This window comes from Choloepus didactylus, chromosome 9 (genome assembly GCF_015220235.1).
Source record: "Choloepus didactylus isolate mChoDid1 chromosome 9, mChoDid1.pri, whole genome shotgun sequence".
NCBI lineage: Eukaryota > Metazoa > Chordata > Mammalia > Pilosa > Megalonychidae > Choloepus > Choloepus didactylus.
The window spans coordinates 97,982,696-98,007,192 of NC_051315.1; the positions used below are offsets into that span (position 1 = coordinate 97,982,696).

The 24,497-nt window shown below is 35.8% G+C and overlaps 1 protein-coding gene across 2 annotated transcripts in view; it reads left to right on the forward strand.

Moving 5' to 3' along the window:
- The window catches only part of PARD3B (par-3 family cell polarity regulator beta), a 1,159,791-nt gene that overhangs the window by 769,562 nt on the left and 365,732 nt on the right, over window positions 1-24,497 (forward strand). For both annotated transcript variants that reach the window (XM_037849784.1, XM_037849785.1), the window contains exon 16: window positions 12,073-12,117. In XM_037849784.1, coding sequence (XP_037705712.1) covers window positions 12,073-12,117 — 45 coding nt within the window. The remainder of the gene's footprint in view (window positions 1-12,072; window positions 12,118-24,497) is intronic.

The following is a 24,497-nucleotide window of genomic DNA, read 5'->3' on the forward strand; positions in this document are numbered from 1 at the left end:
GCATAGTACTCAATGGTGAGAGACTGAAAGCCTTCCTTCTAAGATCAGGAACAAGACAAGGATGCCCACTATCACCACTGTTATTCAACATTGTGCTGGAAGTGCTAGCCAGGGCAATCTGGCAAGACAATGAAATAAAAGGCATCCAAATTGGAAAGGAAGAAGTAAAACTGTCACTGTTTGCAGATGATATGATCTTGTATCTGGAAAACCCTGAGAAATCGACGATACAGCTACTAGAGCTAATAAATAAATTTAGAAAAGTAGCAGGATACAAGATTAAAGCATATAAGTCAGTAATGTTTCTATATGTTAGAAATTAACAAACTGAAGAGACACTCAAGAAAAAGATACCATTTTCAATAGCAACTAAAAAAATCAAGTACCTAGGAATAAACTTAACCAAAGATGTAAAAGACCTATACAAAGAAAACTACATAACTCTATTAAAAGAAATAGAAGGGGATCTTAAAAGACGGGAAAATATTCCATGTTCATGGATAGGAAGGCTAAATGTCATTAAGATGTCAATTCTACCCAAACTCATCTACAGATTCAATGCAATTCCAATCAAAATTCCATCAACCTACTTTGCAGACTTGGAAAAGCTAGTTATCAAATTTATTTGGAAAGGGAAGATGCCTCGAATTGCTAAAGACACTCTAAAAAAAGAAAAACGAAGTGGGAGGACTTACACTCCCTGACTTTGAAGCTTATTATAAAGCCACCGTTGCCAAAACAGCATGGTACTGGTGCAAAGACAGACATATAGATCAATGGAATCGAATTGAGAATTCGGAGATAGACCCCCAGATCTATGGCCGACTGATCTTTGATAAGGCCCCCAAAGTCACTGAACTGGGTCATCATGGTCTTTTCAACAAATAGGGCTGGGAGAGTTCGATATCCATATCCAAAAGAATGAAAGAGAACCCCTACCTCACACCCTACACAAAAATTAACTCAAAATGGACCAAAGATCTCAATATAAAAGAAAGCACCATAAAACTCCTAGAAGATAATGTAGGAAAACATCTTCAAGACCTTGTATTAGGCGGCCACCTCCTATACTTTACACCCAAAGCACAAGCAACAAAAGGAAAAATAGATAAATGGGAACTTCTCAAGCTTAGAAGTTTCTGTACCTCAAAGGAATTTGTCAAAAAGGTAAAGAGGCAGCCAACTCAATGGGAAGAAATTTTTGGAAACCATGTATCTCCCAAAGACAGATATCTTGCATATATAAAGAAATCCTACAACTTGATGATAGTACAGACAGGCCAGTTATAAAGTGGGCAAAAGATATGAAAAGATAGTTCTCTGAAGAGGAAATACAAATGGCCAAGAAACACATGAAAAAATGTTCAGCTTCACTAGCTATTAGAGAGATGCAAATTAAGATCGCAATGAGATACCATCTCACACCAATTAGAATGGCTGCCATTAAACAAACAGAAAACTACAAATGCTGGAGAAATTGGAACCCTTATTCATTGTTGGTGGGCCTGTATAATGGTTCAGCCACTCTGGAAGTCAGTCTGGCAGTTCCTTAGAAAACTAGATATAGAAATACCCTTTGATCCAGCGATTGCACTTCTCGGTATATACCCGGAAGATTGGAGAGCAGTGACACGAACAGATATCTGCACGCCAATGTTCATAGCAGCATTATTCACAATTGCCAAGAGATGGAAACAACCCAAGTGTCCTTCAACAGATGAGTGGATAAATAAAATGTGGTGTATACACACGATGGAATACTACACGGCAGTAAGAAGGAACGATGTTGTGAAACATATGACAACATGGATGAACCTTGAAGACATAATGCTGAGTGAAATAAGCCAGGCACAAAAGAGAAATGTTATATGCTACCACTAATGTGAACTTTGAAAAATGTAAAACAAATGGTTTATAATGTAGAATGTAGGGGAACTAGCGATAGAGAGCAATTAAGGAAGGGGGAACAATAATCCAAGAAGAACAGATAAGCTATCATGGGTAAATTCAATGTTCTGGGAATGCCCAGGAATGACTATGGTCTGTTAATTTCTGATGGGTATAGTGGGACCAAGTTCACAGAAATGTTGCTATATTAGGTTACTTTCTTGGGGTAGAGTAGGAACATGTTGGAAGTAAAGTAGTTATCTTAGGTTAGTTGTCTTTTTCTTACTCCCTTGTTATGGTCTCTTTGAAATGTTCTTTTATTGTATGTTTTTTTTATTTTTTTTATTTTTCATACAGTTGATTTAGAAAAAAAAAGTTAAAAAAAAAAAAAAAACAAGGAAAAAAATATACAGAGCCCCCTTGAGGAGCTGGTGGAGAATGCAGGGGTATTGGCCTGCCCTACCTCTATGGTTGCTAACATGCCCACAGACATAGGGGACTGGTGGTTTGATGGATTGAGCCCTCTACCTCGGAATTTGCCCTTGGGAAGACTGTTGCTGCAAAGGAGAGGCTAGGCCTCCCTATAATTGTGCCTAAGAGCCTCCTCCCGAATGCCTCTTTGTTGCTCAGACATGGCCCTCTCTCTCTGGCTAAGCCAACCTGAAAGGTGAAATCACTGCCCTCCCCCCTACATGGGATCAGACGCCCAGGGGCGTGAATCTCCCTGGCAACGTGGAATATGACTCCCAGGAAGGAATGTAGACCTGGCATCGTGGGATGGAGAACATCTTCTTGACCAAAAGGGGGATGTGAAAGGAAATGCAATAAGCTTCAGTGGCAGAGAGATTCCATAAGGAGCCGAGAGGTCACTCTGGTGGGCACTCTTATGCACAATATAGACAACCCTTTTTAGGTTCTAATGAATTGGGGTAGCTGGTGGTGGATACCTGAAACTATCAAACTACAACCCAGAACCCATGAATCTTGAAGACAATTGTATAAAAATGTGGCTTATGAGGGGGGACAGTGGGATTGGGGGGGGGCCATAGGGACCACACTCCCTTTTGTCTAGTTTGTGGATGGATGAGTGGAAAGGTGGGGGAAGGAAACAAACAAACAAACAGACAAGGGCGCCCAGTGTTCTTTTTTACTTTAGTTGCTCTTTTTCACTTTAATTATTATTCTGGTTATTTTTGTGTGTGTGGTAATGAGGGTGTCAGGGATTGATTTTGGTAATGAATGTACAACTATGTAATGGTACTGTGAACAATCAAATGTAAAATTTGTTTTGTATGACTGCATGGTATGTGAATATATCTCAATAAAATGAATAGAAAAGAAAGGCATTGAGGCAATATGAACAATAAATTTGATAACTGAGATGAAATGGACAAATTTCTTGAAAACATACTACCAAAGCTTGACAAGAAGTAGATAATCTGAATAACTCTTTAGCTATAAAAGAAAGTGAATTCTAGTTTTTTTAAAAATGCCTTCCTATAAAGAAAACTGCAAGTCCAGATGGCTTCACTGGTTAATTCTACCAAGCATTTTAGGGAAAAAGAATACCAATTCAACAGAAACTGTTCCGAATAATTCCATCTCTTTGTGTGAGTCCAATATTACAAAGATCCTAAAGCCAAACAAAGACATTTGAAAAAAAGAAAACTTCAGAGTGATATCCCTTATGAATGTAGGTTCAAATCCTTTAATTTTTTTTTTTTTTGGAAAATTAAACCTAATAATCTATATTAAGAAAAAAAAGATAATATATCATGACCAAGTGAAGTTTATAACCAGAATGCAAGGTTGGTATAATATTTGAAAATCAACTGTTGTAATTCATACATTAACAGACTAAGAAGGAAAACCATTTGAGCACAACAATAGATGCAGAAAAGCATTCAACAAAATCTAATATCATTTAATAAAAAAAAATTAAAAGTATTATTTGGGGACGAATTTTTTTATAATATCATATAAAGAAAAGCAAGAAGCTAATGATTAAATTCAGGATTGTGGCTGTCTCTGCACAAGGAGGGAAAGGAATGGGTTTGGGGAAGATATGTGAGACTTCAAAGGTTAAATAATATTCCTTTCTTAAATCAATTGATTAATACACAGAGTTTATTTTGTTGTCCCTTATGCCTTACACATATGTTATAAATATTTTAGTGCTCCAATATTTAATAAAAGTACTTTTTAAAGTTAATGTTGGGGCCAGGTTCTGAAATAATCATATAACAGAAAGCTTGTCTTCTGTTTACAGATTTGGAACCTTTGCATATTGAAAGCAGAGCCCTTTGTACCAAGTAGTCAGGGCTTTTTAAGTACTGCAATTAATAGTTTCTATAAATAGAGGAAACTGCAATTTCAAATGTCATTATCACTTGAATAATACAACAGTATGATTACTGACAAAAAAGTGAAAAAATTAAATAAATAATACAAAGGGACTAAAACCCCAGGGATCAGTCATATGTGGCTCAGTCATTAGAGAAAGACGAGGAAGGGTGACTAGCCTGTCAATCATTTCTTTCATATGTTTGCACCATTCACTGTTCAAAATATAATTTATATTTATTCCAAACAGCTCTACCATGTTTTGGTCTTTTTTTAGACCTATCCTAGAATGCAAACCATGTTTTTCATCTAAATTTATCTACATTTTATAAATTATAAAATGTAACTGCCGTTACATTTTATAAATTAGCTTCTCCTACCCCTTCCTTGTCAGGAACTTGTCTGCAGATTGATTGTACCACAAGGATTTTACAATGTTAAAACACGTTTACGCTATACTGTTCATATAACCATGTATATACCACAATGTTCATTTGTCCTGTATGTTAATCTAGAAGCCTTTGCTGAATGGATATATCAGAATTTTGTTTCCTCTCTGTTTTAGTTTCCTAGGCTGCTTAAACAAATACCATGAAATGGTTGCACTTGAACAATGGGAATTTATTAGCTTACAGTTTTGAGGCTGAGAAAATGTCCAAATCAAGGCATCATAAAAGCAATTCTTTCTTCCCTCAAACTAGCTGCCAGCAATTCTTGGCTCCTCTACCACTTGGCAAAACACAAGGTGGCATATGCAGGACTCTCTCTTCTCTTCTGGGTTTTGTTGATTTCAGCTTCTTACTCACATGGCTTTCTCTCTTTGTAAGAATTTCATTCTCTCATAAAGAACTTAAGTAATAGAATTTAAGTCCCATCATTAATGATGTAGGTCAAACCTTAACTGAAGTAGCCTCATCAAAATATCCTCCTTACAATGGGTTTACACCCACATGAATGGATTAGATTTAAGAAAAAAAAAATTTCTGAGGTACATACAGCTTCAAACCACCACACTTTCTTTATTCCTACACATATTGCATCTACTCATTTAGCAAGTATTAATGAGTACCCAGAAGGTGCTAGGCATGATCTAGGCTGGCAAGAAATAACAAGACATATCCCCTCTTTAAGGTGCTTATTGTTTAGCATGAAACATATACACAAATATTTGAAATATATACAAATTACCTTGGTTCCCAAGCTCAGCGTGGAAGGAAGAGGAAGGGTATCTGGAGAAGAAGTCCTTTGAGTGAGGTCTTTAAGCATGTTTGACAGGCAAGAAGACAGTAAATAAACTGCCATTACAATATAGAAGGAATCATGTGTTCTATTTGTATATTGTACAGATACATGTAGTTGCAGAGCCTATTCAAAAATATAACTGTAATGTGCTGGAGTACAGAGGATTTGACAGAAGTGGTGGAATGTGACAATAAAAATCAGTTTTTGAGCACCTACTTCTGCTAGATTCCATAAATTTCTAAATCTTGTAAGTTCCCTATGAGGTAGGGGACATTATCTACATTTTGTAAATAAGCTCAGTAAGGTTGAAAACTTTAAGTAACTAGTTGATGCTCACACCTGTAATTAGCATTAAAATTCTGGTCTGTTTAATGTCCAAGCTTGAGCTCTTAACATCCTTTTCATATTCTTTCCTTGCCTTAACTAAAAAGGTGTCCCAGGTGTCAGAGGTGTCCTTGCTTCTCCCAGATCTCAGCCAACTAAATCCTTTATTGTTTTTGTGAAATTCCATGTCTTTCTGGCTTTCCACTCTGTTTCCAAAGTATCCCCCCTCACTTCTATTACACTATACATCATATTATATTGTATCACTTATATTATTTGTATCTTGTCAATAGAGCCCAAGGTTGAGTATCTGATTCTTTTGAGAAAGACAGCATTCATTGAATGGATTACTGAATGAATGAATGATTTTGTGGAGGAATTATTTTTTTCCAATTTTATTTCATGAGCTGAAGGCAGTAATGTAGGAACATGTAAAATTTTAGATTTTCTTAACCTTGGATTTGAGATCCCCTAAGTTTCATGGAGGAAAAAAAATGGATTTGTAAGAGGTCACTGAAAATGTATGAACACATGAATAATTGAGTAATGGCAATAGGAGTGGACTACTCATTTTCACCCTGTGTCATCCTGGCTGGGAGATGCACTGTGATATCAGAAGAAAATGTCAGCTGCTGAGTTCTGATTAGCTTATCGTCAGATCAGTAAGGCATACAAGGAGGAGTATGGTGTTTGGGGAGAAGCTTACTAAGAAAGACGGTGAAATAAACATTCACATCCTTATATTGTACTAATTCTCTAGCTCCTTTTTCAGCAATATCCTTGTGTTTTGTTATTGTTCAAGAGAAGGAAGAATTTTTCCACATATAAAAATTCATAATGCTGGAAACTGAGTCTCCTTAAGGAGAAGCAGTAGGCCAAATAGTCACTGATATAGGAAAACACTACAAGTTAATGTAATAGTTCACAGTTGGTAAGGTGGGAACTTAATTTACAACATGAAACAAGTCGGCATTCCTTAGAAATTCTGGAAGTCAATCAGTGGCACAGAAATTGATCTGCCAAAGAGAGGAAAATTGATTCTTAACATTAACAGCTGCAACATTTTTTTTTTTTTTTTTTTTTGATTTCTGAAGGGACAATTCTTAGAACCAAGTTTTTTAATCATTAAGGAATTATTTTATATTTCGTTTCCCAGCAAACTATCCAATGACAAATATCTATGGCTTTATTAGAAGATGTGTTTTATTATGTGAAACATTAATTTCAAAATTGTAGTCATTATCATGTCAAAGATACGGAAATCAAAAATTACATGAAATGGAGCTGTCTATGTAAAAGGAAAGCATTGTATTATATTTTAGAGCCGCTTTGCATCAAAGTATCTCAATATGAAGTAGTGAGAATCGGGACACATTTGCATATTCTCCATTTGTTACATAGTGTTGGCATTCTCAAAAAGAATAACTGTAGCTAATGGCAATTTTTATCTGAAGATATTTGTGCATGTTAGTAATATACCATCTTCTGTCAGCATAAGAAGAGCATATGGGGCCCATTAACTCACCAGATATGCCACTGTTCTGCAAATTTTTATTAAGCGAGCGCAGTCCCTAATAGTCACTTATGTTATAGAATGTGTATCAAATGCTATCAATAAACAAGCGGATTGTTTTCCCCCAGTGAAAATGCATTTGAAGTGTTTAAGACGGCTTGACAAAGGAATAAAACATTTTAAGTGATCGGTATATTAATATAAATGTATCCTTGTGGGAAGCCAATTCATGTAAATATTATATGCCCTTTAGTGTTTGCCACAAGTTCTGAGAGTGCCGTATTCTACATAGAATCCTCCCCACCACCATGTTTTCTTTCTTTATGGTTTCTCTCAATTCTAGCAATGAATCTGGTTGAAATTAAGTCAAAAGACACTGTGCATTTCTCCATTCTATTTTTAAAAATGTGCCATCAGTGTTCAGCAGTTCTGGTTAGCTTCAAAGACCTACAACCTAGGTAACTAGAAACACAGGCCATCATGCTGCTGTGTTTGTCAGACAAGTTTTCCTGAATCAGAGGGCACACCAAGAAAATAGCAAACAAGCCAAAGAATGTCTTCTTTATTAAGCACCCTATGGTAATTAAATCAAATATTGTTCATCGATCTTGTGTTGAATGCCAGAAAGTATGGGGTTAGTATACAAATCCTGTTATCTAAATAAATCCAGCGAGCTCTCAAGAGGGGCAAGTCCATGGTGTCCTGTATTTAATAACAGTTGCAATAAAGATATCTGTGAATTGCATCTTCAGAAGAACTGAAACATTTCATTGATATATCTTCCATTAATTTAATATCCCTTTAAGATAATTCAGAGCAAGTCGTGCCAGTCCTTGAGTAAAAGTGAAGGATGAGAAAGGGAATGTGATAGGTTCTATAAACATTTAAAAAAAAAAAAAAAGTCAACAGAACCACAAGAAAATTTGGCTGTTGCTCCATCAACACTCTCTTACTTGATGTTTCTGGTACTTTACCCTTTGGAACAGAAGACATTTCCCACATCAGTCTCAATTCGTTTTTCAATCCCTTGTAAATAAGCCCTTTCTTTAGAATAACACCACTGTCTTATTCATATTGCTACAATACAATTCCAATTGTTGTGCTATCTGAATATTATGCTCTGAAACTACTTAATCTCCAACCCCAAGAGGGAACTTTATAGAGCTCTAAGGTAAAGTGAGTTAAAACGGAAGTTTCGTATTAATTATAACACCTGTCATTAAAAAAAAATTTGGTAAAGTGTGTAATTTTACCTCATTTTCTTATTTGCTGCTGTTATTTAAATTACTTCTCAGAACTAAGCATGTGTATAAAAGATGATTGTACCCAATTTAACCTTTGAAATAAAATGTATTCTATTAAGTCATTACTGTCCCCTCTCTTTTCTATTATGCTTATTTATCTTCTGTTCTAAAGATAGAATCTGTGCCAGTGAATATTTTACAGAAAGACACCTAATTTTTATGCCTGTCACCCATCTGGGTGTTCTATATTATTTTTAAAAATAGTTCATGTTAGTGTTCTAAAGAATTTCAAATTGTCAATTAAAATAATGATGATTATTCCTGTGAGCAATAAAAGACAGTGTTCAGCCAAAAGGTTAAGAAGGTACCATGTTAAGAGGAATGTAGCTGACTAATTTACATTATTTAAATTGGCTTCAGTTTTATGGGACAACTTATATCTGTTAAAAAAAAGATAATATACCATACCTGACAACAGCAACAACAACAAAAACCTACCATTGTATGAATCTGTCTTTTCACAATGGCGCCACGCTATAAGACTGTACTGTATTTCCTTTAGAAGTGAAGCTTTCTTCCACTACAAGGTAAATTGCCTCCCGGTATACTGGAAGGTGATCCTGGCTGTGAGTGTTGGATGATGAGTCCGTGGATAACTTATGCAAAGAAGTAATTAGTGCCCTTCCTGAAGCATACTATGCTCTCAATTATTTTCTCCCACTTCTTTATAATCCCAAGCAAGTTAAATCATAAACACCACCACCATCCTAAAATTCACCACCTTGTCACTCTCTCACTTACATTTATTAATCGAGAATTATGTGCCTGGAATTGTGCAAAGTGCTTCTCTACATTTTCTCATTTAATTCACACAACTCTTGTGTACTTTTTTGAAATCCCTGTTTTGTACATGGGGAAACTAAGGCTAAAAAGGGCTTGGTAACTTGCTTGATACTGCTGGGACTGAAACCCATACCTATCTCATTATTAGCCATCATGTTATTCTGCCTTTCATTAATAATGATAATAGCTAATATTTTTTCAGTACATACCATATGATCTTCTACATACTTTACATACACACACACACACACACACACACACACACACACGGGTAATCTTCACCACAACCCTATGGAGTAAGTGATATTGCTTTATATATGAAGAGAAACGTGGAGAGTAACTTGCCCCAATGCACGTGACTTGTAATTGTCCAAGCCAGGATTCTAACTCAGACAATTCCCCCTTCTGTAAAATGGGTATGAATATTTTAGCTTGAACCTGTTAGAATAGTAGATTTCTGAACATGTGAAACAAAATTATAGCAAATGCATGTCAGTATTGGTCACCATAGAAAGATTTCCATTAATAGGACATATTCAAACAAAAAGAGTAATAGGTTTCTGGCATATGGGTGTTGTTCTTGTTTTTGTTATATTTAACTCATGCTACTGGTCATCCTTAAAATATCTTAGAAACTCTCCTATAACTATTGTCACAGGTGTAACAGAGTAGTTAAGACTGCTAGGTCCAAGTTCTGGCTCCTCCACTTATCTTCTGTACTTCAGTTTCTTTATATGTAAAGATAATAATAACACTTACCTTTCCAGGTCATTGTGGGGATTAAATTAATTAAAAGATATAAAGTGTATAGGATAGAACCTGCATATTACCAGCACTCAATAAATATTAACTTCTAATATTATCGTCATTTTCCAATATTTTCATATTTATACCGTAGATTCCAGTTAAGTTTTTTGAAACCTAGGAAAGACAGAATATGGCCCACAATTGGAGTCTCATAAGTACTGACCAACTGACAACACAACTGGAAATGCAAAGAAAAGTCTAACAAGGTATAAACAGTTGATAACAGGAAAATCATGCACATGTAGTGTTTTTATTTAGAAAAGAAAGAAATCGCTTAGGAAAGGAGAGGCAGGTGAGAATTGGAAGATCTATGTATTGTAACTGGGTCCATGAAACATGACAGACTTTTGCAGGCAGAAGAAGGAGGGCTGAATTACTCTGAGACGAATCTAGTGTTAGGGAGATTGGAGGAGGCTTTCCATGTTATCAAATTTCCCCTCACTTTTCTTCAGCCCTGGAGAACAGTGGCACATGGTGAGTAATAAACAGCTGTTGTTGAATATGAAAGTGATAGTCCATGCAAAGATGCTTATGCATTAAGAATTTTGCATTTATGTTCATGAGGTATATTGGTCAATGGTTTTCTTATAATGTCTTGCCTGATGTTGGTATCCGGGTAAAGCTAACCTCATGGAATGAGTTGGAAAGTATTACCTTCTCTGAAAGTTCTAGAAGAGTTTCTGTAGAATTGCTGTTGTTTCTTCCTTAAAAGTTTAGTAGATTGACCCATGAATCCACCTGGGCCTGGAGTTTTCTTCGTGGGAAGGTTTTTGACTATAAATTCTTTAAAAAAAAAAAAAAAAAAAAAAAAACTCTAGAACCATTTACATTATCTGTTTCTTCTTGCATAAGCTTCGGTAATTTGTGCCTTTCAAAACTTCATCCATTTCATCAGAGCTCTGTTAATCTGGGGTTAATTTTTCCCTACTACTGAGGCAAGACCCTTCTTCATACTCCAATTGATGCTCCAGAATGGCTATCAGCAACAGGCATTATTCCCAGCCCTGAGTGAACTTCAGGCACTGTTCCCTAACTACTCTGGGTGGTTCTTGCACAGGCCTTGTGTAGTTTCCTCACGTGTATGTGGTCATCAGTATTCAAATGAATACAAGAGAGGACCCTCTGCAGATCTCAGAAATAATTCTGGGTAGCTCTCTCCTCTCTGGTACCCTGTCCTGAAAACTCTACCTCTGTGGTGGTCCTGGACACCCACTCCATGTCCTTAAGCCGGGGATATCACCGGCTCGGCCTGTTGTCCCTCCCTGCACTGCAGGCTGGTCACTCTTTCCAGAGAGTAGCTGGGGCAATTACAGGGTTCACCTCACTGTTTCCCATTTCTCTGGAGTCCCTGTCCTGCATTGCCTGATGTCTAATGTCTTCAATACCAGTGTTTTCTATGTTTTGTCCAATTTCATAATTGTTTCAGGGAGAAATGTAAATTTGTTCCTTGTCACTCCATTTTGACTAGGTACAGAAGTCCATCTTTGAGTATTGTGTGTGTATATATATATAGCTGTTATGCTCAGTTTTAGAATATATTATACATCTCCAAAACCATGAGTTTAGTTTTTCACTTTGTGACATAGAAACAATAACCCAGTTGAAAGAACTGAACATATTAAAAATTAAAAGAAAAGGAACTTTTATTCATATAAAGTCTAATGAGCATATATTTCTTCCTAGCTGTCTTTAAATATCCGGTAAGCAAAATGACATACCCCAGGTTAGGCTGGGGAAAAAGAAAATTCTAAAATCTTTGTCAGTAAAGATTTAACTTACTATGAATCTATACTAATTTTTTTTGTTCAAAAAAAAAAAATGGCTACTTTACAAGCAGGCCTGATCCTGGTTTCTCTTATTTCTTCTCAGTGCCAGATGAAAGCAAAGTCAATTCATTGGCTGGACACAAATCAGGTAAGAAATTCTTTGTAATTTACTTTATACTTCCCTTCCTGGAAATCACGGACTGTGTTTGAGTAGCAGTTGGAACCCATTTCCATGCACTCATCCCTGAAAGGCTTGCTAATTAATACATGAGATGTCTCTGACTTCCACAAAGATGAATTATTGCTTGGCTGAGTATATAGTGGCATAATGTATGCTGACTCAAAATGTTTGAGTAGAAGAATAAAGTTTTCCAAAAAAAAAGAATTATGAAACCAAAAATTTTAAACCAGTAAGCCAGCTGAACTTAGTACAAGAATAATGATAAAGGAAACCCAAGAAAGTTCTAAATTCTTTCCCATGATGACTTTCACATTAAAGAAGCAAGGCAAAGATTTCCAGAATAAGAAAGATGTATTCATTTCCTTCTCCTCAAAAATGCATAGAGTCATTTTACATATCAATGAGGTTGTTCCAGAGCTGATGTATTGTCTTTTTTTTTTTTTGGTTCATAAATGAGCTCCCCAGAGGTTCTCTAGACAGTCCACAAGGAACGCTAAAGGTCTGTTGAGTCTTTCTCTATTATTTGTGAGATACTTTCAGTCCTAAAATCCAAGGTTTTCCTTCATTGCCAAGTAGGCTGCCTTCGATTCCTTTGCCCTTCCTTCATCATCATTTATTCACATTAGTTGAAAACACTTAAAGCTACTAAGCTATTAAATATTGCAGTAATTCCTTTCCTCTAGGGGTACATTATTTTGGAAGAAAATAACCATTTTACTTTTAGAATTGCCACTCCAAACAACAGAAGGATTGCGATTTGTTGGCATCCCTCTGTTTCTGAAACTAAGAAGTCTTTCCCATCACCAAGCATCTTCTGTGTTTATGTGCCAATTATGTTTTCAGCAGTAAGTGGCCCTGATGCCTCATTACCTCCATCATGTTCCAGGGCAAGATTATGATATTTTTTCTTTTCTTCTTTATCCAGATTCTCTAGTGATAACAGCAGGGAAGGGCCGGTTCACAAATCTTAGATTTTTTTTTCCCTGCTACTCCTAATAAAAAGCCCAAGAGGTTAGATCACTGTGAAATAAAAGATTTCTGTAGGAGTGATAAATTGCTGCATGCTGCTTGTTCCCATCATCCTCTTCCATTAAATTCTCTGCTACTGGAAATATTTTTAGGAGCCTGAGAAGGAAGTTCTCATGACCAAGGAATCCCAAAGATTCCTTTTCATCTTATGTGTGGTACAGCTTATAGTTCTCTTACACACAATACATGAAGATGAAAGCCTTTTTATGTATGGGATAGGTGTCATTGTAAAAGTTGAAGTGTTTTTTTTTGTTTGTTTTTTGTTTTTTTTAAGGATGCTTATCAATTTGATTTTATAAACTTTCTGACTTTTCTGGGAAATCAAATATTTTTCGAATCTTAGTTAATTTTCACACAAATTATTGTCTAGGCAATAACTAAAAGTTACTGTCACACTTTTTAAATGAGAATATTGTCATCTTAATATGTTTCTATAATAGTTTGGGTAAATTTGAATGATATGTTTTTATAGTGTGATGTAAAAATATTTATAAGAATTACTCTAAGCACAAAATTTGAAATAATCTTCCAAATTAGAAAAAAAAAGTTAAAAAATTGCATAATTTTGAAGCTAGCAGGCATATTAATTCTTAACTCCACTTGGCAGCTCCACTTTAGCTTGTAGATAGAAGTAGTACCACCCATCTTTGTACAACATAAACTACTGTTTAAATATGTAAGATGTTTTAAATAAGATTTTGGTTACTATAGTGTTGTTATTTCACCATTCACTATCATTGTATTTCTAAAATTTTTATACCCTCTCACAGAGTCATCATTTTTTTCATCAGGACTCTGTTGAACCAGAGCAAATGCTGAAAAACAGCTAGAAACTTGATAACTTTGGAGTAAAAGTGGCATGCAGTAAAACACCATAAAAAGGGCTAAATACAATCACCTAAAATTATACACTCTACAGTTAATTTAAATGAGAGCACCCTGTAAAACATCAGAGACAATTCTGAGAAAATACAAAGCCACATTAAAGAAAAATATGCTACTAAGGTAACAAATCACGCACTCTTAGAATGTACCTTCTCCCATATTTTACGTTTATTTCTTCTGGAAACTTAGTCTTGAATTACAGTGGTCCTCAGGAACCCATCCTTCAGCTAAAATGCAACTCCTCATAAGTGCTAGATTTATGTAGAGGGACTTCTCATTGGGCTTTCTGTGGTGGTAGTGGTAGAGATGGTGGCAGAGAATTAAGGTCTTTCGATTCTGACAACCTCTTAAAGCTACAAAATCATTTTTAAAATTTGCCAACTATATAACTACAGTCTCAATCTGCTACATGCTGTCTCTGGCAACTAAACAAGTTACTAGTTTGGGTTTTAACTCAAGTTTTATTGATCATACTTGCCTTGCCAGTGTTAAGAAGGACCACTCAACTTCTTTGTTGCGGTATCCTTTCCCGTTCCCCAAACCCTTTCTCCAGAATATTTTGGTAAAAATTAATAATAATACTAACATCTCTTTTGCTAAGAAGAGTTTCTCCCTCTGACTCTCTTTAAATTATGGAAATATGGGCAGCTTTCATTCTATCCAAAACCATCAGGAAGTTAAACAAATTAAATTGTGTGTGCTGACCTAAATAAATTATCCATCCTCTTATTAAGGATGGTATTTAACATTTTAATAAATTCATCTAAGCTAAAATTTCTTCTGAGTCAGCTACTTAGCGTGTAGAGAGCTATCCCGTGCCAACTTCCATCGGTTGGTCTGGCTTGGGTACCTCCCAAATTTGTGACAGTATTTTTGGCTCCCTTTCCTTGGCTCAATCTTTAAGTGACTTATTCTTCAGAGCTTGGATCACATCACAGGCACAGATAAAATAAATCTTTCTAACATTTTGACCCAAAATGTAGTGTTCTTCTTACTCCTTCTGGAATCAATCTAGTATTCCTGAGATTCCTCTAATGACCTATTTCAGGGTCTCCCCCTGGCTGTTCGTTGCGTCTTCTTACCTTGGCCGGGAAGATGGCAGTGTGATGCTCCTGCTTCTAATCTTGTAGGGTCCTCCATGTGTGGACCGTATTTTTGTCTAGGGGATGGTGAGAGAAGTTAGAACAAACATCTTTTGTCTGGTTCCTTCAAGAAAAATCACAAGTTTCTGAGAGCCATGAAAAACCAAAAATGTTTTTAACCTCTTTCCCTGTTTCATTAATTATATTTTGATAAAATTCAAATCCTAGCAATGCAGAAGAAAAACAGCAAAAAACTATTGTATAAAATGACTTTAATATTCCCAGGAGACATTATAGTCCATAGAAAATGACATCAAATTTGGCATGGCTTTTTTTTTAAATTATAGTTTAATTTTGGGTATGTGCAGAGTCATAAAGTATTCCTGAGAAGTAATCCTTTCTTATTGTTTTCTATGTCCTGAATTGATACCAAAACCAATAGTTTAATGTTCCTCTGCATTCAGACAGAAAGGGCTTATAAATTTTGCTTTTTTACTGGGTCTTCATTTTTTTTGTTGTTTTGATTTACTGCTTGGAACTGTTTTAATACGTATTGACTGTCTGCAGAGATCTTTGCTGACCCAGCTTTTTAAGATGATGCAGTACTGGAGAAAGCCGATGAGTTCTTCTTTATGAGCCCTGACATATTAATTAGCAAAATGGACTAAAAAGCTTTCCTATTTCTATTTTAATATCTTATATTCTCAAACTTCTGTCTACATAGCTGTAAAACAGGCAAGTCTGTAAAAGTAATGGTTGGCAGTAAGTCCAGACCTTTTCTGAGGCAAGTTTGTCAATTAATGAGCAAGTACTCATTAACAACCTAGGGGGATATCTCGCTATAAGGTGTCTTGCAGCATCAGATGGTTGGTATCATACACATTTTCCTGATGAAGAAACTGAAGCTCAGAGCATTTAAGTACCAATAACTGAGAGGAATATAGGAGTAAGACGCAATCCTTACCTCTTCTTCTAGCTGGTAGACATGACACACACATGAAGAAATCCAATAAATCCTTATTTATCATTTGTAATCTCAGCCAGCTGAAAAGGAACAGAATATGTATAATTTCTCTAGCAGACTACTGTAATTCAGCAATTGTGAGAGGGACATCTAATCAGAACACCCTTGTCTTTGTTTCTATATGCATATATGCATGTGTATATGTATATGAATGCATGGGCCAAGTTGAGAGATATGAGAAGGATATGCATATGATGTAAATGCATTGTGTGTAAATTACAAATCTAGAGTACTCAAATGTAGCCTAAGAAACTTCTGAATCTTTGCAAAAGAAGAGAACTCTTAAATCCTTAAAGTCATTGGATAGTCACTTTAATACAAGAGCAATGAGCTATTAAATAACATTTCATAAATTATGTCTTATTATTCCTTACTTTTATACAACATCTAAATTAAGATATGCATTTAAATTTTGAAACACCGTCCATGGTAGTGTCTCATATTTGAATCTTCTAATTAGATTGCTGTTTTCATGACTTTTTATTGATACATACACACACGTCCATACATACATGCATGCAGGAAAACAAAGCCAGGAGGGATCAGAATAGATGTCCCTCTAGTGCTAGGTGAATTACAGTTGTCTGCTAGAGAAGTTCTATCCATTCTGTTCTGTGTTTAGCTGGCTGAGATTGTTGTTCATGAGGAACTAAAATTTTGGAGTTAGTGGTTGGTGGTTTTGAACTCTGTTTCTTTCTTTATCCATTGGTGTAGGTAATACTACATGATTACCTAGTTGAACAAAAGCCTTTATTGGGTACTTTCTAATAATTTGTCATTTATTATATTAGCTAAATATAACTCTAGACACAAGAAATACACATTTCCCACATGCTTCAGCTTTGGTTTACTTTTCCATGGATTCAGGAAGCTAGCATAAAAAACTTAGCAATGGGTTTAGCGTTCTTCCCATACAAACTTGATTATGAAGCAACCCTGGATTTCCTATGTTGCAAAACATCACTGAATACTCTCATCTCTAAAATTCAATGAAGAGAATTGAACTAGAAACAAACATATCAATCGTTTTAGAAATGAGGTAAGATTCTTTACTACTCTAATATGGTACAAGTTTCTGCATCTCTGAATTTCATAAGTAAACAAAAAGACATTTTTTTACAAATCAAATTTCAAAATTGATTATTTCAGTTCCACCCAGGTTGTTTAACTGCCTATTCCATGGCAGATATTGTGTTAAGTGCTAGACATACAAAGAAAAATAAGACAGTATACTGTTTATACTGTGTTACTGGAGACAGACATATAACACTTCATTAAATCTTTGTTTGGTACGTTTGTGTTAAAGATCACAGTGCAGAAATATAACAGAGGAAATATTGCTTGACTCTGTTAGGGATTTGGGAATGACTGTTAAGTTTCAGAAAGGAAGTATATCCATAGCAGGATCTGAAAGCTACAAAGAAGTTTGAGAAATAGAAAAGGTCAATTAGCAAACACATTTCTGGTATATGAAAGTTATGAACACATGAAATATCTTGGAGTGTTCAAGAAACTACAAGCAATTTAATGTGGCAGGAAGAGTACAAAGTCAAGGAGTACAAAGACAGGAAGTTTAATGAGGAGACAGTTATCACATCATAGAGAAATCCTTCTACATGAAAGAGTGTGAATTTTCACCTACAGGCTCCAGAAATTTAAATAGGTTAAAGGAGAGTAGTGGTCAGTTTTATATTCTAGTAACGATACTCCGGTGGCAGTGAGAACTTAATGGGGGCAAAAAAAAATGAGAAAGAGGTAAATATTTAAGAGACCATTGCAGTATTCCAGGTACGAAATGATGAGCACCTAAACTTAAGGGTTTAGCAATGGGAATGGAAATAAAATAAGAAATATTTAGGAAATGAAGCTTTGAGTTTTATTTTCTTTAATTAGTGGGACTTTCTGGGTGATTGAGAAAGAGGATCCAATTTGATTCTCAGCATATCGGTTAGCTAACGCTACAATTATGCTACATAATAAAATCAACAGGAAGCATTTCTTGATCATGTATTTTTATGTGGACTAGAATTTGTTGATCTCAGCAGTGTTTGGCTGGGCTTAACTCCAACCTACAGATTAGGTCCAGGTTGTCTCCATGCGTCTCTTATCTTCTTTGAACCAGTGGTTTCCTGTGATATGTACTTTTGATGACAAAAGGCAAAGTAAATCATAAATCTTTGTTCATATAACATCTACTAATATCCCATTAGCCAAAGCAAATAATAGAGCCAAACCAAAAGTGAACCGTTGAGAAGTACTCTTTGACCACCATAAAGAAATGGTAGGGGTAGGGATGTATAGTACTACTACAAGGGATTAAAAGAATTGAGCATAATAAAATAATTGAGATCCAAAATTCAATATACTGCACTCAAGTTTCTAACTTCATGGACTGGCTAGATAATTGAGCAACTACTGAGATAGGGAACACAGAAAGTATATGAAGTTAGAAATAAAATGAATTTAGTCTTGAACATGTTAACTTTAAGAAGGCTGCAAGAAAAGTAGGTGGAATTATCCTTTAGGCTATAAGATATCTGAACCTGGTACCTGAAGGGAGAAACCAAACTAAAATATAATCTAGGAGTTACTGACAGAGAGAAGGTAGTTAAAAACCATGAACAGAAAGTGCCATGGAGAGCATGAAACCTTAGAAAAATAAAGAGACAAAGAGACAGCATAGGAACAGTCTCAGAAGGAGAATCCATCAGAAAAGCAGGGTCTGGTCAGAGTTGTGGTAAGAAATCCAGTAGACTATGGTCTCATGGAAACCAAGGGAATAGAGCATTGCAGTAGAATTTTAAACAATGTCACAAGCTACTAAGGCGGCAAGTAAGATAAAGAGTGTCCATTAGATTTAAGAGTAAGGATGGTAGTGCCAATCCTGGTGATAGTAATTAATTGAGAATAGATTGGTAGATGAAGAGATGGAATCAGAAAATGTGAGCCATTCTTACAAGAAATCTGACTGGAAAGAGGTGAAAACAGAGGGGTTTGTGAAGGAAGCCTTTATTTTATTTTTTTTAAATACTTGAGGAAATCTAATGCTAATGAAAAATAGCCAAGGACAGAAAAGACTTTGGAGCTACAGAAGAGAAAAAGAATAGCTGATGAAAGAAGATCCCAGAAAAGGCGAGAGGAGATGGAATCCTGAGATGAGCCTTCGACTGGTGAAGGAATCTCTCTGCCATTGAAATTGGAGATAGGAAGGCCAGGGATGTGCATTCCTGCAGATAAATTTGTAGGTTCCATGGTAACAAGTTGGCAAAGTTCTTGCCTGATGGCTTCTCTTTTCTCTGTGAAGTGAAGGATGGTATCTGCAATCAGAGAAAAAGTGAGGTGTCAGACATTGTATAGTGTAGAAAAAGTCTAAAATAGGTATCATACCAAAGAAAAAAGAGCTAACTATGGAAACACTGAAGATTGATGGGTAGTTTTGAAGGCACTGTTGCAGTAAGATGCTGTGTGAATCCTTCCAGCCATCTTTGTAATCCTGGTGTATGGCTTAAGTAGGTAAAGAGTTGGATGGATTTGTCTGCAGTTGGGAGTTTCTTCAAGTGCTTGTGGCACAAGGTAGCTGACCATCCTGAGAAAGAAGTTTTTGAAGTGAAGAATAATAGGCCACCATATTTTAGCTAGTTAGGGAAGGTAGTGCAATTGGGAGGACCTGATTAATGAGAAGCAAGTTTGAGAGAAGGTTTGAGGGTACTGGAGTTTCCTGTGAGTTTAAAGAAGAGTTTTTGATAGAGAAAATCAATGAAAGAGAAAACTAATTAGACATTGTGATCAGTGAATAGTATTTCATTAAGACTTCAGAGACGAAGCTGTCCTGGGTGATAGCTCCAGAGAGTAGTCATAGACCTGGATAGGTAAAGTCGAGCTAAAATGAAGATCATTGCAGAAGAATTCAAAGAACTGAATTCATCCAAAGTTCCTCTAGGCATTCAAAAATATTTACTGAGCTCCTACTCTACTTAAGGCACTGTTCTAGGCCTAGCGAACGAGACAAACAAGGCTACTGCTCTAATGGAGCTTTATTCCAGGACAGATGATTAATAAATAAGTAGATATAGTTATTTGCAGATAGTAAGCAAATAATAACAGTGATAAGATTGAGGTAGAGTAGATAGTACCATAAGCTATGTGTCAGAGCCTTCAAACATTAAGAGAAATGAATCAAAGGTAGAGGAGAGGGGAAAAGCAGGAGTAGAAGGAAGTATGGCAGGATGGCATGAGCTGGGAAGAAGTAGGGGTTTTCGCATGAGGGTAGCAGAGCAAGGTACTGAACATTGCAATGAGAAATAAGGAGGAAGTTGAAATCCGTCCCGACCCTGACTTGCATGATATGGGTGAGAAGGAACAGCTTCACTTGAGAGAGCTGCAGTGAAAGAAGAATCCTTAGTGGAGAACTAGATTTCAATTAAGAATGAAAGGGAGGAGAATTTTCAGAGAAGAGATATTTTGTCAATCATGGGAGGACAGTGGAGACTCAAGGAGGCAAGTTGGAAGAGTTTGGGTTGGAGGGAGACAGTGAGACAGTGAGCCATGCTGGAAGATGTCCAGAGTAATATAAGGCTGACAGCACAGGAGAGAATAGATGCTTCATATCTTGGGAAGTGACTGGAACTGGCAAGAGTTGTTTAGTTGGTTCTGCCCTTACCAAAGGAATTAATCCTAACCCGTTTGGTGAATGGGAAAAAAAGCTTGGACCACTTTAGACTCAGTGGTGAACTGGACAGTTTATTATTCTAAAGAGCTCCTGTCTAAAGATAGATGAGAATGTAAAGGGTTTCCAGGAGGAAGAGGTCTCATGGTGGCAGATGGTTTGATGCCTAATTTTTACTAGGTTTGGAAATTGAGAGGTAGTCATTAGTAGTGACCTTAGCTAGAGTGAGTTTCAGTAGACAGGAGAGAAGAAACAGAATGAAGTGACTTGAGGAGGGATGGGAAGTAGAAACAAATGTAAATTATCTTTCAGAGAGCTTAATATTAACAGAAAGAAGAGAGAGAAGTAGAAACATCTAGAGGAGACAAGAAAAGTTGCTTTTGTTCTGTTTTATATTATTAATGGAACCATGTTTATGACAGAGAAAAGTGATATTTGTGAGAGAATGAAGAAAGAAGAAATTGATAAAGGACACAGAGTGGGTAAGATTAAGAGTGTAGTTTTGTAGTAATTGACCCTGAATAGGGTAAATCAAGATTGTAGGGAAGATAGTGAGGATACATGTAGTATAGATACATCTGTAGGTAGAAGGGGTGAGAAATTGAAGATGTCAGTTCAGTGGTTTCAATTTTCCAACTGATACGGAAATCTGTACATAATGGCATTTTAGGGTTGGAATATGTTTAAGCCATTAAAGCAAAATTAGATGAAAAACTTTGAAAAAAATATATACAAACACATACACACACACACACACACATATACACAACTACAGTCAAGGGTTGGATTACAGATGAGCTATAATTTTTCCCAAAATTAACGTTTGTTATCTCTTGCAGTTATATTTTCAGTTCTCAATTTGTGGTGGAAACAAAGAATGTTAGAACTAAATAGAGCTTTATTTATCTCTAGTACAACCAGTTTATTTTAAAGAAGAATAAACTGATGCCTGAAGAGGAAACATGACCTCCACCAGAGACCCAGCTAATCAGTGACAGAATTGAAGCTTAGCTCTCTTGACTTCCATTTCATCATTCTCTTAATTTGTGAATCCAAACTTCATTGCTACCAGTTTTGCCTGATTTCCTAAATTATCATTAAAATACTTGAAATTTCACCAAACCCAGCATGGATAAGGTCAAGATAGGGTAACTTGACATTGCACTGGTAATATTTCCTCTAAACTTCTCCCATTAAAATCTGCCAGGATTGGATAAGCTTCTGTATTCAAAAAGTCTGTATTTTCTTCCTTGTTTATTATCATAGTTGCTATTTATTATACTTCTTACTTTTATTTTGGTGTTTATTTCTTTTCCCCCTAGATATAAAAGCACGGGACAAAGTATTTTATTCTGAGTGCCAATAGACATTTGTTGAGGTGCCGTACTTTGGTACATATTTGTCCCATATGTCCTTGTATATTGATATTTACATTACAAAATTGTCAATAACAAAATTGCTCATTATCCATCTCTTTCATTATTGAAACTTGACAGTTTGACTTGATTTAAAAAAGTTATAATTTTAAAGGTTGATTGTTTTAAACAAATGATTTCTTTTAAAAAGGGATTTTTCTACATATCAAATGCTTCAAATGTCATTGAATACACACTTCACCATCCATGGGGAATATGTATCTTCTAAGTTGGGAAAACGATAGTTTGGAACTGACAATTCTAATAGTGTTTCTAAATGCCAGAGTGAACATCCACAGTGAAAAATGTTATTAAATGATTACATGATCATTGATAAATACAAAGTGAATATTTGACATAAAAAATTCACTGTAGGCTGGCTATCTGCACCCAAATTTGGAACAACTCTGCAGAAAAGTTAATGGTAGAAGCACACAAAACAGTGAATAACAAAAATTACACTAAAATGCCATCATCAGTCAGAAAATTGTATGAATTTGGATTACTGTTAATGAAAACAGACCACATTCTTTAAAACATAGCAACTATGAATTTCAACTTAAAATTTGAGCTTGGGTTCTACCTTCTTTCCTTTCTATTTAGCTTTAAGATAATTTCAGTAAACTCTTTTGCACTGAGACTATTCAGTAAGGTCACTGGACTTGATACCTACTACCTTTAAATAATGATGGCCTCCTATAAAGTGCAGACTTAGGAAGAGCTAGAAAGTTTTTCAATTCCTATCTAATAATTTTAGAAAGGTTTACATTGAGACCTAGAATTTTAAATTGCTCTTCTAAGGGAAAGTATTTTATGTATAAATTAGTTGGGAAGAAAACGATGGAAACACTCTAATTCCAGGGTCCTCGAGTAGTTAAAAGCTTCCTGCCTGCAAGATGTTTTCTTTTAAATTTCTATGAAAAAAATCTAATCTACAAGTGTTAACTGAATGCCTGTTTAGTTGTACTGGCAATGTTTTTAATTCTTAAATTTTTCTTAGCTAAAAATTACCCAAATTATTAACATAATATTGGAAATACAAGTTTAAAATCCAACCTGGGAAATCTGTAAATGAGTTCTGACATAATAGACTTCCCATTCTACATTGAATACTGTAAAAGGTCAAACCTAAATTTTATTTCTTTAATCTGATAAAGGTACAATATTGTCAAATAATGATGAGAAATATTTTAGAATATATTGACGATAGTGTTGGTATTGCTTTATATTAGATAAATTGTGTGGGTGTATATGTGCACATAAATTTCATACATGAACTGAATACTGTTTTTCGGGGCGAGGAAAGGAAGCTTTAAATGACACATATGTTTCAAGTAGGGCACTGTCTACTTAAACAATACTCGTTTATTTCTGCACTTAAGCTTCACTGCTGTGAAAAATTTGTGTCTTTAACAAGTTCTATTGTACCCTTCACCACTTGGTCATGCCCTGCCCTTCCAGCTTTATCATCTGCCATCATCACCCTCCACTGCACCTCACCAGCCTCCCCCATGTGTATTCCCAACTCACAGAGCCACTCACCACTGCTGTCTGACCATGTCTTGCTCTGGCATACCTTGGGACCACAGCTGAACTCCTTCAAGACCCATCCTCCCTGAGAAACCTTCCCTAGCTTTCTCTGGCAGGGTTCTCTTCTGGTGTCTAGCTTTAACTTCAGATGTCTCTCTAGACTATGTTTTTATCCTTTTTCAACTCTCCCACTTCCTTGCCTGACCCCTACCCCAGCCAGAACCATTCAGCCCCCAAGAGCCCCTTCACCATATATTTGAATCTCCTTTGGTTAGTATCCATAGTTCCCTTACAGCATAAATATTCCCAAGGTCCACCTTTTCCTCATATGGGCAAGAGAACTCTGTTTCTTACTGCATAAAGGGGAGAGGGGAAACTAACAGTAATTCATTTATTAAGACAGTATTTATTAAACTCATACTATATGCCAGGATTGTGCCAGGTACTGCAAATTGAAGACTGTCTTGAATATGGATTTTCCCCTATGGTGCTCACAGTTTAATAGCAATAATAGGAATGCAAACAGTGAAAATACCATGTGCTTATATGCAAATGCAAATTTATAGAAAATGTTACAGTGGTTATCACCACTGTGAGCCCGAGGATTAAGTTTAGGGTCCAAGGGGGACTTCTAGTTTATCCTCAATATTTGAGTTTTTACATTGAGACTATATTTATGTACAAATTGGGTAATGAATAATATGTAAATTTAAAAT